The sequence below is a fragment of the Geotrypetes seraphini genome, chromosome 2 (genome assembly GCF_902459505.1).
Source record: "Geotrypetes seraphini chromosome 2, aGeoSer1.1, whole genome shotgun sequence".
NCBI lineage: Eukaryota > Metazoa > Chordata > Amphibia > Gymnophiona > Dermophiidae > Geotrypetes > Geotrypetes seraphini.
This window is the reverse complement of record NC_047085.1, coordinates 313722883-313739989: the sequence shown is the minus strand read 5'-3', so window position 1 is coordinate 313739989 and position 17107 is coordinate 313722883. Positions and strand designations below refer to the sequence as shown.

The 17107-nt window shown below is 41.2% G+C and overlaps 1 protein-coding gene across 3 annotated transcripts in view; it reads left to right on the top strand.

Moving 5' to 3' along the window:
- ATP2C1 (ATPase secretory pathway Ca2+ transporting 1) overlaps positions 1-17107 on the top strand; it is a 262616-nt gene that overhangs the window by 143460 nt on the left and 102049 nt on the right. For all 3 annotated transcript variants that reach the window (XM_033930018.1, XM_033930021.1, XM_033930019.1), the window contains 7 exons: positions 2846-2921; positions 4321-4387; positions 9081-9205; positions 11682-11779; positions 12497-12592; positions 12686-12775; positions 16285-16389. In XM_033930018.1, the coding sequence (XP_033785909.1) occupies positions 2846-2921; positions 4321-4387; positions 9081-9205; positions 11682-11779; positions 12497-12592; positions 12686-12775; positions 16285-16389 (657 nt within the window). The remainder of the gene's footprint in view (positions 1-2845; positions 2922-4320; positions 4388-9080; positions 9206-11681; positions 11780-12496; positions 12593-12685; positions 12776-16284; positions 16390-17107) is intronic.

Below are 17107 nucleotides of genomic sequence, written 5' to 3'. Positions count from 1 at the left end.
AATACAATACAACTAACGCAAAACGTGATTATAAACAACATTTTTAGTTTCACCTCCAGGAGCAAGAACATATAAATTGTTGGGTGAACCCACCCTTGAGCAAGCAACATAGAGTTGTGGGCCGAGAGACCCCCAGAACATATCACCCCAGGTAGTGAGGGATCTGCATACCAAGTTTCGTTCAAATCGGTCAAGCCGTTTTTGAATTACTGTGAGAATGGCAGCTTTTTACATTTTTTCCATTGACATGAATGGGTGATATCTGCTTATCTGTTTGTAGCTCCGCCCACGTGTGCAGGTGGGCCGCGAGACCCCCAGAACATATCAGCCCAGGTAGTGAGGGACCTGCATACAAAGTTTCGTTCAAATCGTCAAGCCGTTTTTGAATTACAGTGAGAATGGCAGCTTTTTACATTTTTTCCATTGACATGAATGGGTGAAATCTGATTTTCTGTTTGTAGCTCCGCCCACGTGTGCATTTGGGCCGCGAGACCCCCAGAACATATCACCCCAGGTAGTGAGGGATCTGCATACCAAGTTTCGTTAAAATCGGTCAAGCCGGTTTTGAATTACTGTGAGAATGGCAGCTTTTTACATTTTTTCCATTGACATGAATGGGTGATATCTGCTTATTTGTTTGTAGCTCCGCCCATGTGTGCAGGTGGGCCACGAGACCCCCAGAACATATCAGCCCAGGTAGTGAGGGACCTGCATACAAAGTTTCGTTCAAATCGGTCAAGCCGTTTTTGAATTACAGTGAGAATGGCAGCTTTTTACATTTTTTCCATTGACATGAATGAGTGAAATTTGATTTTCTGTTTGTAGCTCCGCCCACGTGTGCATTTGGGCCGCGAGATCCCCAGAACAAATCACCCCAGGTAGTGAGGGATCTGCATACCAAGTTTCGTTAAAATCGGTCAAGCCGGTTTTGAATTACTGTGAGAATGGCAGCTTTTTACATTTTTTCCATTGACATGAATGGGTGATATCTGCTTATCTGTTTGTAGCTCCGCCCACGTGTGCAGGTGGGCCACGAGACCCCCAGAACATATCAGCCCAGGTAGTGAGGGACCTGCATACAAAGTTTCGTTCAAATCGGTCAAGCCGTTTTTGAATTACAGTGAGAATGGCAGCTTTTTACATTTTTTCTATTGACATGAATGGGTGAAATCTGATTTTCTGTTTGTAGCTCCGCCCACATGTGCATTTGGGCCGCGAGACCCCCAGAACATATCACCCCAGGTAGTGAGGGATCTGCATACCAAGTTTCGTTAAAATCGGTCAAGCCGGTTTTGAATTACCGTGAGAATGGCAGCTTTTTACATTTTATCCATTGACATGAATGGGTGAAATCTGATTTTCTGTTTGTAGCTCTGCCCACGTGTGCAGGTGGGCCGCGAGACCCCCAGAACATATCGCCCCAGGTAGTGAGGGATCAGCATACCAAGTTTCGTTCAAAGCGGTCAAGCCGTTTTTGAATTACAGTGAGAATGGCAGCTTTTTACATTTTTTCCATTGACATGAATGGGTGAAATCTGATTTTCTGTTTGTAGCTCCGCCCACATGTGCAGGTGGGCCGCGAGACCCCCAGAACATATCACCCCAGGTAGTGAGGGATCTGCATACCAAGTTTCGTTTAAAGCGGTCAAGCCGTTTTTGAATTACAGTGAGAATGGCAGCTTTTTACATTTTTTCCATTGACATGAATGGGTGAAATCTGATTTTCTGTTTGTAGCTCCGCCCACGTGTGCAGTTGGGCCGCGAGACCCCCAGAACATATCACCCCAGGTAGTGAGGGATCTGCATACCAAGTTTCGTTAAAATCGGTCAAGCCGGTTTTGAATTACCGTGAGAATGGCAGCTTTTTACATTTTTTCCATTGACATGAATGGGTGAAATCTGATTTTATGTTTGTAGCTCCTCCCACGTGTGCAGGTGGGCCGCGAGACCCCCAGAACATATCATCCCAGGTAGTGAGGGATCTGCATACCAAGTTTCGTTCAAATCGGTCAAGCCGTTTTTGCGTGATCGCGGCACATACACACACACATACACACATACATACCTCCGATTTTATATATATAGATTACCATGAGGAGAGACTGGAAGCCCTGAATATGTATACCTTAGAGGAAAGGAGGAACAGGAGAGATATGATTCAGATGTTCAAATATTTGAAAGGTATTAACGTAGAACAAAATCTTTTCCAGAGAAAGGAAATGGTAAAACCAGAGGACATAATTTGAGGTTGAGGGGTGGTAGATTCAAGAGCAATGTTAAGAAATTTTACTTTATGAAAAGGGTGGTGGATACCTGGAATGCGCTCTTGAGAGAGGTGGTGGAGAGGAAAACAGTGACGGAGTTCAAAGAAGCATGGGATGAACACGGAGAATCTCTAATTAGTAAATAATGGTATATATTGAAGAACTAAGGCCAGTAATAGGCAGGCTTGCATGGCCTGTGTCCTGTATATGGACATTCAGTTGAGGATGGGCTGGGGAGGGTTTTGATGGCTGAGGGTTAAGATGGGCTGGAGTGAGCTTTGATGGAGATTCCAGTAGATAGAACCTAAGCGCACTACTGGGCAGGGCTCTGGATTTCTGGCCCAGAAATATCTAAGAAAAAGGACCATTTAAACTAAATTAATTTATGGAGCATGTATGGTTGGGCAGACTGGATGGACCACTTGGGTTTTTATCTGTCGTCATTTACTATGTTACTATGCAGGTAAAATGACAGTATTTATTTTTAAATTTATTATTTTTTTACATTATGTCTGCTAGGGTACAGCAGAGTTGTGGCTGAGTGGGTGGTTTTGAGTTTTATTTTTTTAATTTTTATTAAGGCTCCAAAGACACCTTTACAGAAGAGCATGGACATCTTGGGGAAACAGCTATCTCTATATTCCTTTGGCATAATTGGTAAGACAATATTCATCTAACCTTTCACTTTCTAAATACCGTATATACCAAAATATATCTATATCTATCTCTCTCTCTATCTCTCTCTCTCTCTCTCTATCTCTATATATACCTGAATACCAAGAAGGAGGAAAAAAGGTTGACTTGAATATAAACCGGGGAGGTTTATATTCAAGAGCTCTGCCTTGCCAGGCTCTAAACCCAGCCCCTTCCCTCATTCCCTCCCCTGCCAGGCTCTGCACCCAACCTCCCTGCCTTCCCAGTCCCCACCCTGTCCCAACTCCCTCATTCCCTCCCTTGCTTTGCATGGCTCTGCACCCTGTCCCCCCTTCCTTACTGCCCTGCCAGGCTCTGCACCCTATCTCACCTCCTTCCTGATGCCTTGCAGGACTCCACCAAGACTTGGTGGTCCAGTGGTGGGCCAGGACAGGAGAAATCCCTTCCGCCTCCTGTCCCGGTTGACTCTTAACAATTGTCACCTCCCTCCTGCCTCCCTGATTGTAAAAATGGTACCTTTTAAAATCCCTGGGGGTCCAGTGATGAACTGAGGCAGGAATGATCTTCTGGTGCTCCTGCCCCATGCAGACCTGCTATCTGAATGGCTGCTACGAGTTCCTGCGAGAACTCATAGCAGCCATTCAGATAGCAGCTCTGCATGGGGCAGGAGCGCAAGGAGCCCCATGAATTAAAAAAAAAAAATCCATTTTTACAATTGGAGTGGAGAGGTTAGAATTGTTAGAGTTGGCTGGGACAGGAGGTGGGAGGGATCCCTCCTCTCCCTGCCCACCGCTGGACCACCAGGTCCCCAACAGGTCCGTGAGGAGGGCGGGTGGGCGCTGACCCGAATATAAACAGGCATACCCATTTTTGGGCCCCAAAATCTCAGTTTATATTCGAGTATATATGTAAGTATAATTTTTTTTTTTTTTGTTACGCTTTAAAATTTGTGTGGTAATACAAACTACATCATTATATCATCAATTTTCTGTCCCACATAAATTATAATGGCCTTATGATATTTTTCTTGTTACCTTTTAATGAACGCTCAGTGTTCACAGCTTTTAGGGGACTGCACTCTGAGAACTTGTGATATAAGAACATTTCTTTGAAAATACAAATTGTTCAAAGCAGAGTCTGTAACCTGACAATATGATGCAGGAGACCCAAGTTCTTCTTTACTTCCCTGACAAGGCTTCTCTCAACCTCTTCTGTCGGGAATTATAAGTCCCTATAAATACATAGCTCTTTACAGTACTGCTTAACATTCATTCATTCTGAAAAAATATTTTTTGACTAGTAGTAAAACAGCTGGCTCCATAAGTGATTATGGATCATATATTTGCTTTATTATAAAGGAAGGTTGAGTATAATTATGCTGCTGCTGTTTTTGTCTTAACAGGTGTCATCATGTTAGTTGGCTGTCTCCAGGGAAAGTATATCATTGACATGTTCACCATTGGTGTAAGGTAAGGTTATTGTTGGACTGTTTGAATTTTCCATCCATGGCAAGGCTTGTTTATGTGATATAAGGTTAGCTCTGGTCCTTTGCTGCTTCTTGTTTTCTTCCCAGCTTCTGCTCTCTTCTCTTTCCTTTATAGCCTCTTCTGTCAGGCACTGAAAATTGCCACTCCTTAGTTCCTTAGTTGAAACTCTTTGTTGTAGTTTTGGGTCACTGGTAGATTTTTAGCTTTTTATTTTTGGTTTTTTTTAAGTTGAGCACAGAAATATGATTTCCATGTCCATCCACTTGGGAATGTGGGGATAAGATTAGCTGCCAACTTGTACTTGATACCTTTTTATTGAACTAATTTGGAGCCTCTTTTACAAAGCCGCAATAGCCAGTCCCGGCGTATTAAATGGGATGTGTCACATTTGCTGTGTAGGACTTGCTACCATGACTTTGTAGAAGGGGCCCATAATGTTTCTTTGACAAGTTTTCAGTAGTTATCTTCTCTTTATCAGGTTAGTGAAGGAATAATGCAGTTGCACGGAGTTTAAATAGTAAAAACTCATCTCGGTTTTAGGTTGTCTGCATTTTGTTAGTACAGCATAGTAAAATTTAATGAAAGAGATTGGAGGGGTTGACAGGTGATGAGCAACTTTAAAAAAATATATATTTTATTAACTTTTTCAAATAATTACATCGTAAATATAAATTACGCATAACAACATATACAATAATTATATCCAATATTTCGATATGGCAATGAAGACAATCGAAATAAAGGAAAAACATATATCCTAAAACAAAATTAAACATAAAATAAAAACATATAACCTAAAAACTAAATTAAACAAAGTAAAACAAAAATGTACAAGAGCTGCTGATTCTCTTTTCAGATATAGAAGAGTCTAATGCTTGGACCCGTGCTCTTCAATATATTTATAAACGACCTGGAAATTGGTACGACAAGCGATTAAATTTGCAGACAATACAAAGCTATTCAGAGTGGTGAAGACGCAGAAGGATTGCGAAGACCTGCAACAGGACATAAACATGCTCAAGAAATGCTCTGCAACATGGCAAAAGAGGTTTAACATGGATAAGTGTAAAGTGATGCATGTTGGTAACAAAAATCTTATACACGAATACAGGATGTCCGAGGCAGTACTTGGAGAGACCCCTCAGGAGTACTGGTCGACAAGTCGATGAAGACATCTGCAATGTGCGGCAGCGGCGGCGAAGAGGGCGAACAGAATGCTAGGAATGATTAAGAAGGGGGGTCACAAATAGATCGGAGAAGGTTATCATGCCTCTGTACAGGGCCATGGTACGCCCTCACCTGGAATACTGCGTCCGGCATTGGTCGCCGTACATGAAGAAGTACATGGTACTACTTAAAAAGGTCCAGAGAAGAGCGACTAAAATGGTTAAGGGGCTGGAGGAGTTGCCATACAGCGAGAGATTAGAGAAACTAAGCCTCTTCTCCCTCGAAAAGAGGAGACTGAAAGGGGACATGATAGAAACATTCGAGATACCGAAGGGAATAGACTTAGTAGATAAATACAGGTTGTTCACCCTCTCCAAGGTAGGAAGAATGAGAGGGCACTCTCTAAAGTTAAAAGGGGATAGATTCTGTACAAACGTAAAGAAGTTCTTCTTCACCCAGAGAGTGGTGGAAAACTGGAACGCTCTTCCAGAGGTTGTTTTAGGGGAAAACACCCTCCAGGCATTCAAGACAAGGTTGGACAAGTTCCTGCTGAACCGGAACGTACGCAGGTAAGGTTGATCTCAGTTAGGGCTCTGGTCTTTGACCAGGAGGCCGCCGTGTGAGTGAACTGCTGGGTGCGATGGACCACTGGTCTGACCCAGCAGTGGCAATTCTTATGTTTTTATGTTCTTATGTTCTACAGAAATAATCTAGCGGCACCCATTTCATATTTAAACTAGGTATGTTGTTATGTTTGAAAGCTATTATTTCTTAAAATTTTCTAATCATATACAAGTGATTCCACCATTTGTGAAAATTGAGATTGGAATTATCCTCCCAAATGCAGGCAATATGATGGATAGCCAGAGTAATCATGGTATCATATATTTTAAAGAACTTTGATGGGATCGAAATATCAGGGCTCGAGGAGCTCAAAATAATGGCCTTGTAAGAGATAAAAATACCACTGTCTAAATGAGTTATAGAAAGTATTCTTGTCCCAATGCTAGACCAGAACAGATCTACATCTTAACATATTTAAGGTCCTATATCTGGTAATGAGTGAGAAACTCAGTGTTTCTTGAGTCCTTATGTGTTGGCGTCATAAGTGTTTGATAATTATAATTTAGAAAGTTTTCCATTCATGCATGCTTTTGAAGTTTCCCCTAAGCACCTTTAATTGTAAAGTTATTAAGGGAGTGATCTTTCTTTGAGAAATGTTCATTTACTGAGCTTTCATTCTTTTTTTTCCTGTAATGGCTTATCTATGAAGATTGATATATGTCTTCAATTTTTAACTTGTTTGTTTTACTGCTACTACTGCTTCTTATTTCTGTAGTGCTACTAGGTACACTGCACTGTACACAAAACACATCTTCTTGGCAGAGCTTAGTCTATTCAAGATAGAGAAACAGGACAAATGTGAGATTAGGGAGTTATTTATTGTGGGAGTGATTAAAACAGACATGGGCACTGAACATATAGTTAGGGGTTAGGAGATAAAAGCTGTCTCAAAAGGTGGGCACTTTACCTAGATTTGAATAGGGCCACAGACCAATCTTGATGTACCAACTCAGGAAGTCTCTTCTGGAGATACAGTGCAACAGGATAAAAGGAGCAGAGTCTCTAGGGGTGGCAGTGAAGGAGAAGAGTACATATAAGAGAGACTTACCTGATGAATGGAGTTCCTGAGGAGGGGATGTGGAGAGATACTGAGAAGGTGCAAAATGTATGCACTTGTAGAAGTTTGAACTGTATGTGGAAATGAATAGGGGGCCAATGAAGTGACTTGAAGAGGGGCTATGTGGATATAGTGACACTGGCAGAAGATAAATTGTGCAGCAGAATTTTGAATAGATTGAAGAGGAGATATTTTATTTTTTCCTCTTTATTCATTTTTAATCTCTCAACAAGTGTACCAATTAAACCATACCTATACATGAAAACATCACTTTTATATCTGATAAGAATAACAACAAAAGGTATATATATAACGCTATACCCCACCCCAGCTCCATTGTTATATTACATACAATAAATAATTTTATTTAATTATTTTCGTATTTATATTCCGCTTATAGCCTAAGTGGTTTACATTCAGGTTCTCGAATATTTCTCTCTTGGAAGACCTTGGCCATAAGAAGTTTCTGATGGCAGTGAGACAGCCAGGCAGCAATTCCTGATGTGGATATGTAGATCTGGGTGTTACCAGCATAAATATGATACTGAAAACCATGGGAGGAGATCAGAACACCAAGGGAATAAGTATATGTAGAGAAAAGAAGAAATCCCAAGATGGAGCTTTGAGGTACACTGGCTGATAGTGAGATAGTAATGGAGAAGGATCTACCAAAGCATACACTAAAAGTGTGAAGGGAGAGATAAGAAGAAAACCAAGAACAGAGCCATAAAATATAGACAGCATGTCAAGGAGTAATCAACCATGTCAAAGCAGTAGATGGAATGAGAAGTATGAAGACTGAGCAGAAGCCCTTGGATTTGGCCAGGAACAAATCACTAGACTTTAGCAAGGGTTGTTTCTGTTGGATTGTAGTGGATCGGGAATAGCTTAAAGAAAGAAAAAAAAGACAATGGCGGTGAACAGCATCAAGTAGCTTGGGTAAGAAAGGGAGAAAAGAGATGAGGTGATAATTGGAAGGCCAGGTAGGTTTCAGTGAAGTTTAACATTATTCTTCATAAGATCATTTATTTGCCAATTCGAAAGAGAAAACACGGGTTACAAGGGAATTCATCTGGGTCTGCTGAAGCCAAGCAGTTTCCTCTCTTTGCATAAGATTACCCAGGTGATCAAGTAAAAATGATTTGGCTCCTTTCATCTTGCCAAACTTTGCAGGCTAGAGCAGCTGAATTAAGACTAGTTGCAAAAAAATGACCAGCAGCCTGTCCATGTTTTTCCTATCTGATCCTAGTGTACCAAAACGCTCCCTTCCAAACTTAATGTGATGATAATAATAATAATAACTTTATTTTTCTATACCACCATGATGTCATCAAACCATACTAAACTGTGCACTATATGATCTTGGTATGAACACTTGAAGGAGCTTGAGGTAGCTCTTGTGGGAGCCACATCAATACAACTCTGGTTAGGGACTGTTGCTGTAATGATTGGTAGTAGTGAGTTGAGATGAATATATGAAACAGAGGAAAGAATTTCCAGGTAGTTGTAAAGGAAAGCTCAGAGCCAAACACAGGCTGATTCTTTATGAGCTAGGAGCTTAGGCTTGAGGAAACTTCCAGATAAAACGAAACAAGCCTTACTATCAAAAAAGAAATGCCTTTATTCATATAATACTTTTTACACTTTCTGATTTAGATTTTTTTACTGGTTATTCTTTACTAGATCTCTGCTTGAAGCCTTCTGCTCATCCTATGTTTACAAGTTGGAGTATCCATATCACATCTCTGCTTCTCTTCCAATCTCATTAATTTCCTACTTATGTTATTAAGCTGATTTTTTTTTTTTTAATATGTTCATTTCTTATAGTTTGGCAGTGGCTGCTATCCCTGAAGGGCTGCCCATTGTGGTGACCGTAACCCTGGCTCTTGGAGTGATGAGGATGGTCAAGAAAAGGGCTATTGTAAAGAAGTTGCCTATAGTTGAAACTCTTGGTATGTCTAGGCTCTTTGCAGAGCAGTTTGATTTATTTTTTGTAATATGATTATGAAATATATAAACTATCAGACGAGTATAAAGGGTAATTTTATAACACACTGTGGCAGATGTGTGCATAAATTAATGGCTGTTTCCTTAGAGGGGCATAATCAAAAGAAACGTCTAAGTCCCCTTTTGGCCTAAGTGCCTAGGCGCAGAAAGTAGGCAGCAGGAAAATGTCCATTTTCAAAAAAATCATCCAAAATGAGGTGTGTGTGTTTTTTGAGAATGGCCTATCTCTGTGTTCAGCAGTTTAATCACCCAGACCACCAGTACATGTATCCTTACAACACATTCCTGACCCAAAAATTGCCCATCCCAAACGCCCAAAACAAGACCTTTTAGGCAAAGGAGGGGCCAGTCTTTTCCTAAAAGCAGGATTCTCTAACCAGCGTCTGCCATAAACAACATCAGTTACAGAATCCTGGCACCATCACCCCCCTCAACGATCATGGCAGGAGCAATGCCCAATCGCTCCTGCTGGACACAATCCACCCACGCGATCACCGGCAGGAGGATGCCCAATCTCTCCTGCTGGACACAACCCACCCCCGCGATCACCGGCAGGAGGATGCCCAATCCCTCCTGCCGGACACAACCCACCTGCGCGATCACCGGCAGGAGGATGCCTAATCCCTCCTGGATACAACCTACTCGCAAACACCTGTGCGATCACCGGCAGGAGGGTGCCCAATCCCTCCAGCCGGACACAACCTCCCCCCCAAAAAAACCCATGTGATCACCGGCAGAAGGATGCCCAATCCCTCCTGCTGGACACAACCCCCCCGAAAACCTACGTGATCACCGGCAGAAGGATGCTCAATCCCTCCTGCCAGACACAAACCCCCTCCCCTAGACCCCCCCGATCCCCCCTCTAACCTGGGGAGATGGCTGGCGGGGTCCTCCCTCCATCTGCCCCTTCCTCTAGTGGGCCTGCCTCTTCCCGGTGCATTGTGGGATGCACTGGGGAGAGGCCTAGGGCCCAAATTAGCCCAGGCGCCTAAGGCCTCGTCCATAGGAGGGGCCTTAGGCACCTGGGCCAATTCTGGTTCTAAGATCTACCTCCTCTTCCTCCGCCAAGTAAAAAGTAAAGCAAAACAAATATAATTCATTACAAGTGTTATTTTTAGTAGATGAGGCAGAAAAAGAAATGAGAACCTTGGGTGAGTGGAGGGTACCCTACAATTATACCTCAATATCAGCAGACCTTTTCCACAGAAATTTGCTGGCCCCTACCCATTAAATTCTGATAAAACTAGTCATCAACTGGTTCAGAAGTAAGTAAAATCCAAAGCAGGAGCTGCACAGTGACCATCCTACTACTTGCTGGAGATAGACGAATACTGAATTGTCTGAGCAGCACAGGATTTCATATGGCAGAACACAATTCTGCTGTCTGTTTCTACTTGCTGGTACATAGATGCAAACCTACAAGTCCTGGACTTGTTGGGTGCACATGACAAGGAATTAGTTGTATGCATGGTTGCTTGATGTTTGTGCTAGGTGGAAGACAAGTAAATGGCGGAATATGGAATGGTGGCCACAATGTGCCCAGGTGACCTTGGGCAAATCACTTAAACCTCCATTGCCCCTTGTATAAAGCTTAGATTGTGAGCCCACTAGGGACAGAGAAAATACTTCATATAATGTGTACAGCGCTGTATACTTCCTGACTTTTATTCTATTATGCATATTATATCTATTTCTTTTTTATCTATTTGTTTAGTTTTTTATTTAAATTTCCTTAGAATTCTATTGTTTAACTGTTTCTCATTCCATTCTATTCATATGCCTTCCTCTACCTTTTTTTTTTTCTTTTTTCCCTCACTTCTAATGTTTATTTTTCTTTTTACATTTCTATATTTGATTTAATTCTTAAAATTATTTTCTATTTAATTAGTTTCTTTCCATTACATTATTATTTTGGAATGTACATTTTGTTTTTAACAGTATGGTATTGAGAGTTCAGTGTATTCTTGTTAGGATGCTTCATATCTCATTTTTTCCTCTATCTTTATTTTCCTCTCTATTATTTGCTAATTTGTTTGTTCTTAGGTACTTTAATTAGATTGTGAGCCTTCGGGACAGTAAGGGAATTTCAAAGTATCTATTCTTTATTTATCTTATTTTTATTGTATCCTTTAATGTATATTTCTCTGTAAACCGCTTCGAACTTAACGGATTTAGCGGTATATAAGAAATAAATTACATTACATTACATGTAGTAGCGCTATAGAAATGGTTAGTAGTAGATAACTCCTTCCTTTCTTCAGCAGCTAATTGTAGTTTACTGTCACTGCATTTTAAACCTACTTGATTTGTTATTGCTCTTCACTAAAGACTTAGTAGTGTAACTTTTTTCCCTCAACACAGCTTTGTATTTTCCATTCTTAGGTTAGTCTGGATATTTACTTAACTCTTTTTGTTGTTCAGGTTGCTGCAATGTGATCTGTTCTGATAAAACGGGAACTTTGACAAAGAATGAAATGACTGTAACTCAGATTTTTACGTCAGATGGACAGCATGCAGAGGTACTAATTAGTTATAGCAGGAGTGTCTTAAGGTTTTTCAACACTGGGTTATATGATCATATGTGGCTGCATAATTTATATTCTTCAAAACCTGTGACTCTTCTGAAACTGTATCTTCAAAGCCACACTGCAGTGCTTCAAAATCATAGGTGCTGGCTAATGAGACTTTTAGCGATAAAAAAAAAAAAAAATTACCTTAAGTGGGCTGCATTTGGCCTGTAGGACATCTCCTATATATAGATGTTACTCCAGGTCATCTAAAATTAGGGCCAGTCCAAGGGTATCTGACACTGCGAGTGAATTATCAGCCATGTGCTTCCACCCAACTTCACCTACCTTCCAGCCAAGTCCATACTAGGCATCTGGCATCTCCCCTCACCACCCTCTGCCAAATATCCATCTTCCCTTCTCCTCCCCCCTTCCACCAGATATTCAGCATTGTTTTCTCCCACCTAGTATTTTGCATTCCTGCTACTTACATATTTGCTTATGGATCGGTTGAATATTAATTTTAACTAGAAGCCATGTTCTAACACTTGACTATTTGTATTGCACAATATGGATGGATGATGTTCAGTTGTAGATGCTGTTCAGAGGATGTGAATCCATTTGTGATTCCTACCAAAGCCTGTAGTCTGGACATTGCATTTATTCCTATGCTATAATCAATGAAATATTACATTATTGGATCAAAAATCATTCTCTCTGCCCTTATAGGTCACAGGAGTAGGCTATAATCGATCTGGAGAGGTGCTAAGTAATGGTGATGTTATCCATGGATTCTGTAATCCATCTATAAGCAAAATTGTTGAGGTAAGATGCTTTTGCATTATTAAACCCTAAATTTGTTATATGAGTAGCATAATGTGCTAGTTTCATTGTTGTGGATTTTTACTCATCTTTCAGGCTGGCTGTGTGTGCAATGATGCTGAAATCAGAAACAATACGTTAATGGGAAAACCAACTGAGGGGGCATTAATTGCTCTGTCTATGAAAGTAAGTGACAGGTAGTTGTGTTCATTATTGTGCAAGACAAATATTTTAGAATATAGAGGAATATTTTCAGTGATCTTGTGATCTTTCAGTAATGTTTCTATATACTGTGACAAGTTAGCCATACAATATTGATTTGGTGGATTGTTAGTGTAATTGCAGACTGCTATGGTTTGAGGTGGTATGGGAAAAAGTTGTCCATGTATCAAGACAACTCTTGCTAACTCAGATATGTTGCAAGGAAGTACATGAGAAAACACAAAACCAGGCTTTGTTCCATCAGTAAGCTCTTTCATCCTGTCCCATACCATTCTGTACAACTTTATGGTGATTAAAAGACAAAAATTGAGCTCTAGGCTTATATTTATAAAATCAGATTGCATGATTATAATGTGCTTTCTAGTGCTAAAAAGGCATATGAGTCTTGAACAATTGGGTTTTATCCTCCATTGGTCGCAAGACACTGCAGAAGGCATCAATCATATTCTTTTCTCTACCTCCTTCCTCAGTGGGCTGAGCCCCAGCTCCTCAGCCTTTTTCTTCTGAAAGCGAGACTGAATGTATTTTTCTGATCTGCTTTGAGATCGTCTATTTTTATTTTTGGGTTTTTTGATCTGGATTTTTGAGGCTTTTGGTGTTGCAGAGGTTCCCAACAGTCCTGATGTTTCAGGCGTATCTGGATTATAGGGGCCAGGCTATGTCATCCGGGGATTTGGTGCAAGGGGCACCTGCATCATTATTAGGCATCATTCCCTCCTGCCAAGTCCTTCTACAGGATCCTGAAATCCAATTGGGAAAGAATTGATATTCCTTTGCTTTCCCACATTGGATCCTCAGAGGATACAGGGTTTCAGGCTAGGGCAGCGAGGCAGGAGTCTGTTGCAGCCTTGGACTAGGGAGAGAATCTGACAATCCTCCACCTGTTTAGTTTGGTGGCCTTGATGGAGATAATAATTGAGGTGCCGCAGGCGTTGAAGTTAGATTCACCGTAGCCCTCTAGGTCTGAGGCTCAAACAGCATCTTTTCCCTTGCATCCAGATATAACTGTTATGTTCACAGAGCAATAGGATGGCCTGGAGGACTCCCTAAAGGTGGCCAAAACAATGGCCAAGCTGTATCCAATGGCTCTGGAATTTTAGCAACTGTTTGTGCCACCTAAGGTAGATTCATTGGTAGTGCAGGTCACTAAGCATTCTTCTCTGCTCAGTGAGGGAGGAGTGATTCTAAAGGATGCACAGAATAGACTTAAAAAGGCAATTTGAGACCTGGGTGTTAGGACTGAAGGTGATGGCAGTGGTGTCTTTCATCGCACTCACTTGCCACACTAGATTAAGAATTGCCATACTGGGACAGACAAAGTCCATCATACCTAGTATCCTGTTTCCAACAGTGGCCAACCCAGGTCCCCAAATTACACCAGTCCCCTGCTATGGACAATGAAGCTTGTCCATAGCAGGGATACTTGTGAGGATACTTGTGAGGATAGACTGTGTAACGTATGCCCTTTATGACATGTTCAGAGTCACGACCAAGGTCTCTGCTTATTCCATATCCACCCACAGATAAGGCAGTAGGCAGGAGATTCAGTTTCCAAGGCCACTTTGTGCAGACTACCGTTTAAGGGTCAAATGCTCTTTGACAAAGGATTGGACGATCTTATGGCCAGGATCCTGTCCTTGCCAGATAGTAGGCCACACACTACTAGAGTATTGGCTTGGAGTAATTTTTGTGGCTGTCAGAGACCTCACCAGTACACAGGGAGTTCCTCTGTGCAAAAGGTCATATCTGAGCTCTCAACAGATTTGGTTCTTCCAAATGGTCTCAGTCCTTAGGTTCCTGCCTTTCTGCAGCCTCCAAGAAACAACAATGTTGCCATGTTGGCAGCCATGCTTCCACAGATAGATGGGAGGTTGTCAGCTCATTGGGAGGCCTGGGTGAGGATTTGCTCATACTGCTGGGTCTTGGAAGTCATTAGAGAGAGTTATAAGCTTGTGTTCTTTTGTCCCCTGTTGGACTTGTTTGTGTATTCTCCAGCCGATCGGCAGAGAAGACAGTCAAAGTGCAAGCAACAGCAGCTCTTGGAAATCCGAGCCTTAGAGTCCATCCCAGCAACAGAATCAGACTTGGGCTGATACTCTGTCTACTTCTTCATGCTCAAGAGAGATTCAGAAGACTGGAGACCGATCTTGGATCTAAATTCGGTTAATGTATCACTCATAGTTCCATGATTCCACATGGAGACCATGTAGTCAGTCATTGCCTTGGTATCGCCAGGGAAATTTCTGACCTCTCTGGATCTTACAGAGACTTATCTGCATATTCTCAGATTACAGGAAGTACTTTGAGATTCTGTGTGTTAGGGAGACATTTCCAATTCTTAGCATTGCCCTTCAGACTGGCGATGGCGCCTTGTGCATTCACCAAAGGAAGATGAAGTTCTTACCTAAATAATCTTTCTAATAGAAAGACATACGAGTCTTGAAGGCCTGTCCTGTAAGTTTTCCAATAGCCTGCTTAGTGTCTTAGACATGCATATATAGCTAGATGGTTGCTTTTTCACTGTCAGGTTTGAGGTGTGAAATGAAAATAAGTTATTAAGAAACAAATGAGGGAGTATAAAGCTTCATAATTACCAGTGCAGGTTGTGCTAGGTTCTTGTTCTTGGTTCTTGTTTCCACTTTGTTTACCAATCATTTTTAAATTGATTGCATTTTTGTTCACTGATCTTTACAGAGCAGAACAGAGTTGATTTAGACGGGGAAATTCCCCGTACCCCTCTTTCTTATGTTTATTATTACAGAGTTGGCATTACTTTGGACGAACTGAGGAGGTAGGGCACAGCATACTGAGGAAGGAGGTGGAGGCAGAGAAAAAATGTGATTGATTGCCTTCTGCAGTTTCGTGACCAATGGAGGATAAAACCCAGTTGTTCAAGATTCACATGCCTTTCTAATAGAAAGAAGATTATCGAGGTAAGAACCTAATCTTACCTTACTGTGGTTGCGGTTTTTTTTGCAACAGGCCTTCTTTTCTAATAGCATAAACACAGTTTGAGAAATGTTTCATGTACCCAATTACTCTCTGGCTGCTAAGACTATGGTACAGTTGAGATGATAGCTTTGAATTTTTGGATGTTTATATTGTATAAAGTGAGTTTTCAGTAGATTTACCCTCATTTTCATAGTATACAAATTCAGTATTACATTGACACCACAGGAATACATAATAGAATCAAACTAGGGGACAACTGGCTAGTTTCAAGAATGTACTGAAAAAATCTTACTGCGTTTCATACTCTCTCATTCTTGTCAGATACGAAATACTGTTTTGTAAGGACACAACTGATGAACAAGACAAGAAATAAAGGAGAGCTCAGTTTCTTACAATTTTATAAGGAGAAATGCTGACATGGAATTTTTAGAATGATATTGAAGGGGACTGAGAAACTGTTAAGAGATCTTGAAGTGAACACATTTAAAATGGCATGTTTTATGTTCTTAAATCAAATGCAGATGGGTCTCGAGGGTCTTCAGCATGATTACATAAGAAGAGCCGAGTATCCTTTCAGCTCAGAACAAAAATGGATGGCTGTCAAGTGTGTCCACAGAACACAGCAGGTATAGTGCTCTGTCTTTCAAAAGATTATGCACAAGTCCTTTATTAGAATAATTTGCCATGGTGACCAAGTGGTTACATTGGACATTGCAACATCTGAAATCCTAATTTTTTTTGCTAGTGAAGTTCAAATTCACCTGGCAGGCTATGTTGAGAGTAATGTGCAGGTAACTTTCAGAGTACCGTGAGGGAAGAGTTGGTAGCACATCCGCTAACTTGATTTTCTACCCAAAGGACTCCTTTCCTTCAGAGCTTGACATACACTGCAGTGCTTCTTTTGAATTTGGTAGAAGCAAAAAGAGGAATATAGACATAAAGGGTAAGGGGATAGGGGCAGGACCAGCTGGTGACCCAGGTAATGAATGCTGTGCATTACTACACAGTACGTATGTCCCAAGTTCGATTCCTGAGTCGGGACTTCTTCCCAGATAACTGGGGATGTAGTGAAGGCAACATATTCAGCCCCCTGCAGGGTGGGGGAGTTTAAACTTAAATTATATTTCATTATACTGCCTTTCAGTAATAGCAAGGTAGTTTACAATAAAAAAAAAATCATCATATACAAGCTCTGTGGAAAACCTTCCAGAAAGAAACACAGGGAGAATAAGTATAGCTGAAACTAAAACATTAGGTGCTCACGTCAACCACAGAAAGCATAAATGGACTGGGCAGCATTTGTGTTTAGTGCAAGGTTTAAAAGGGAGCCAGGCCTCATGACTC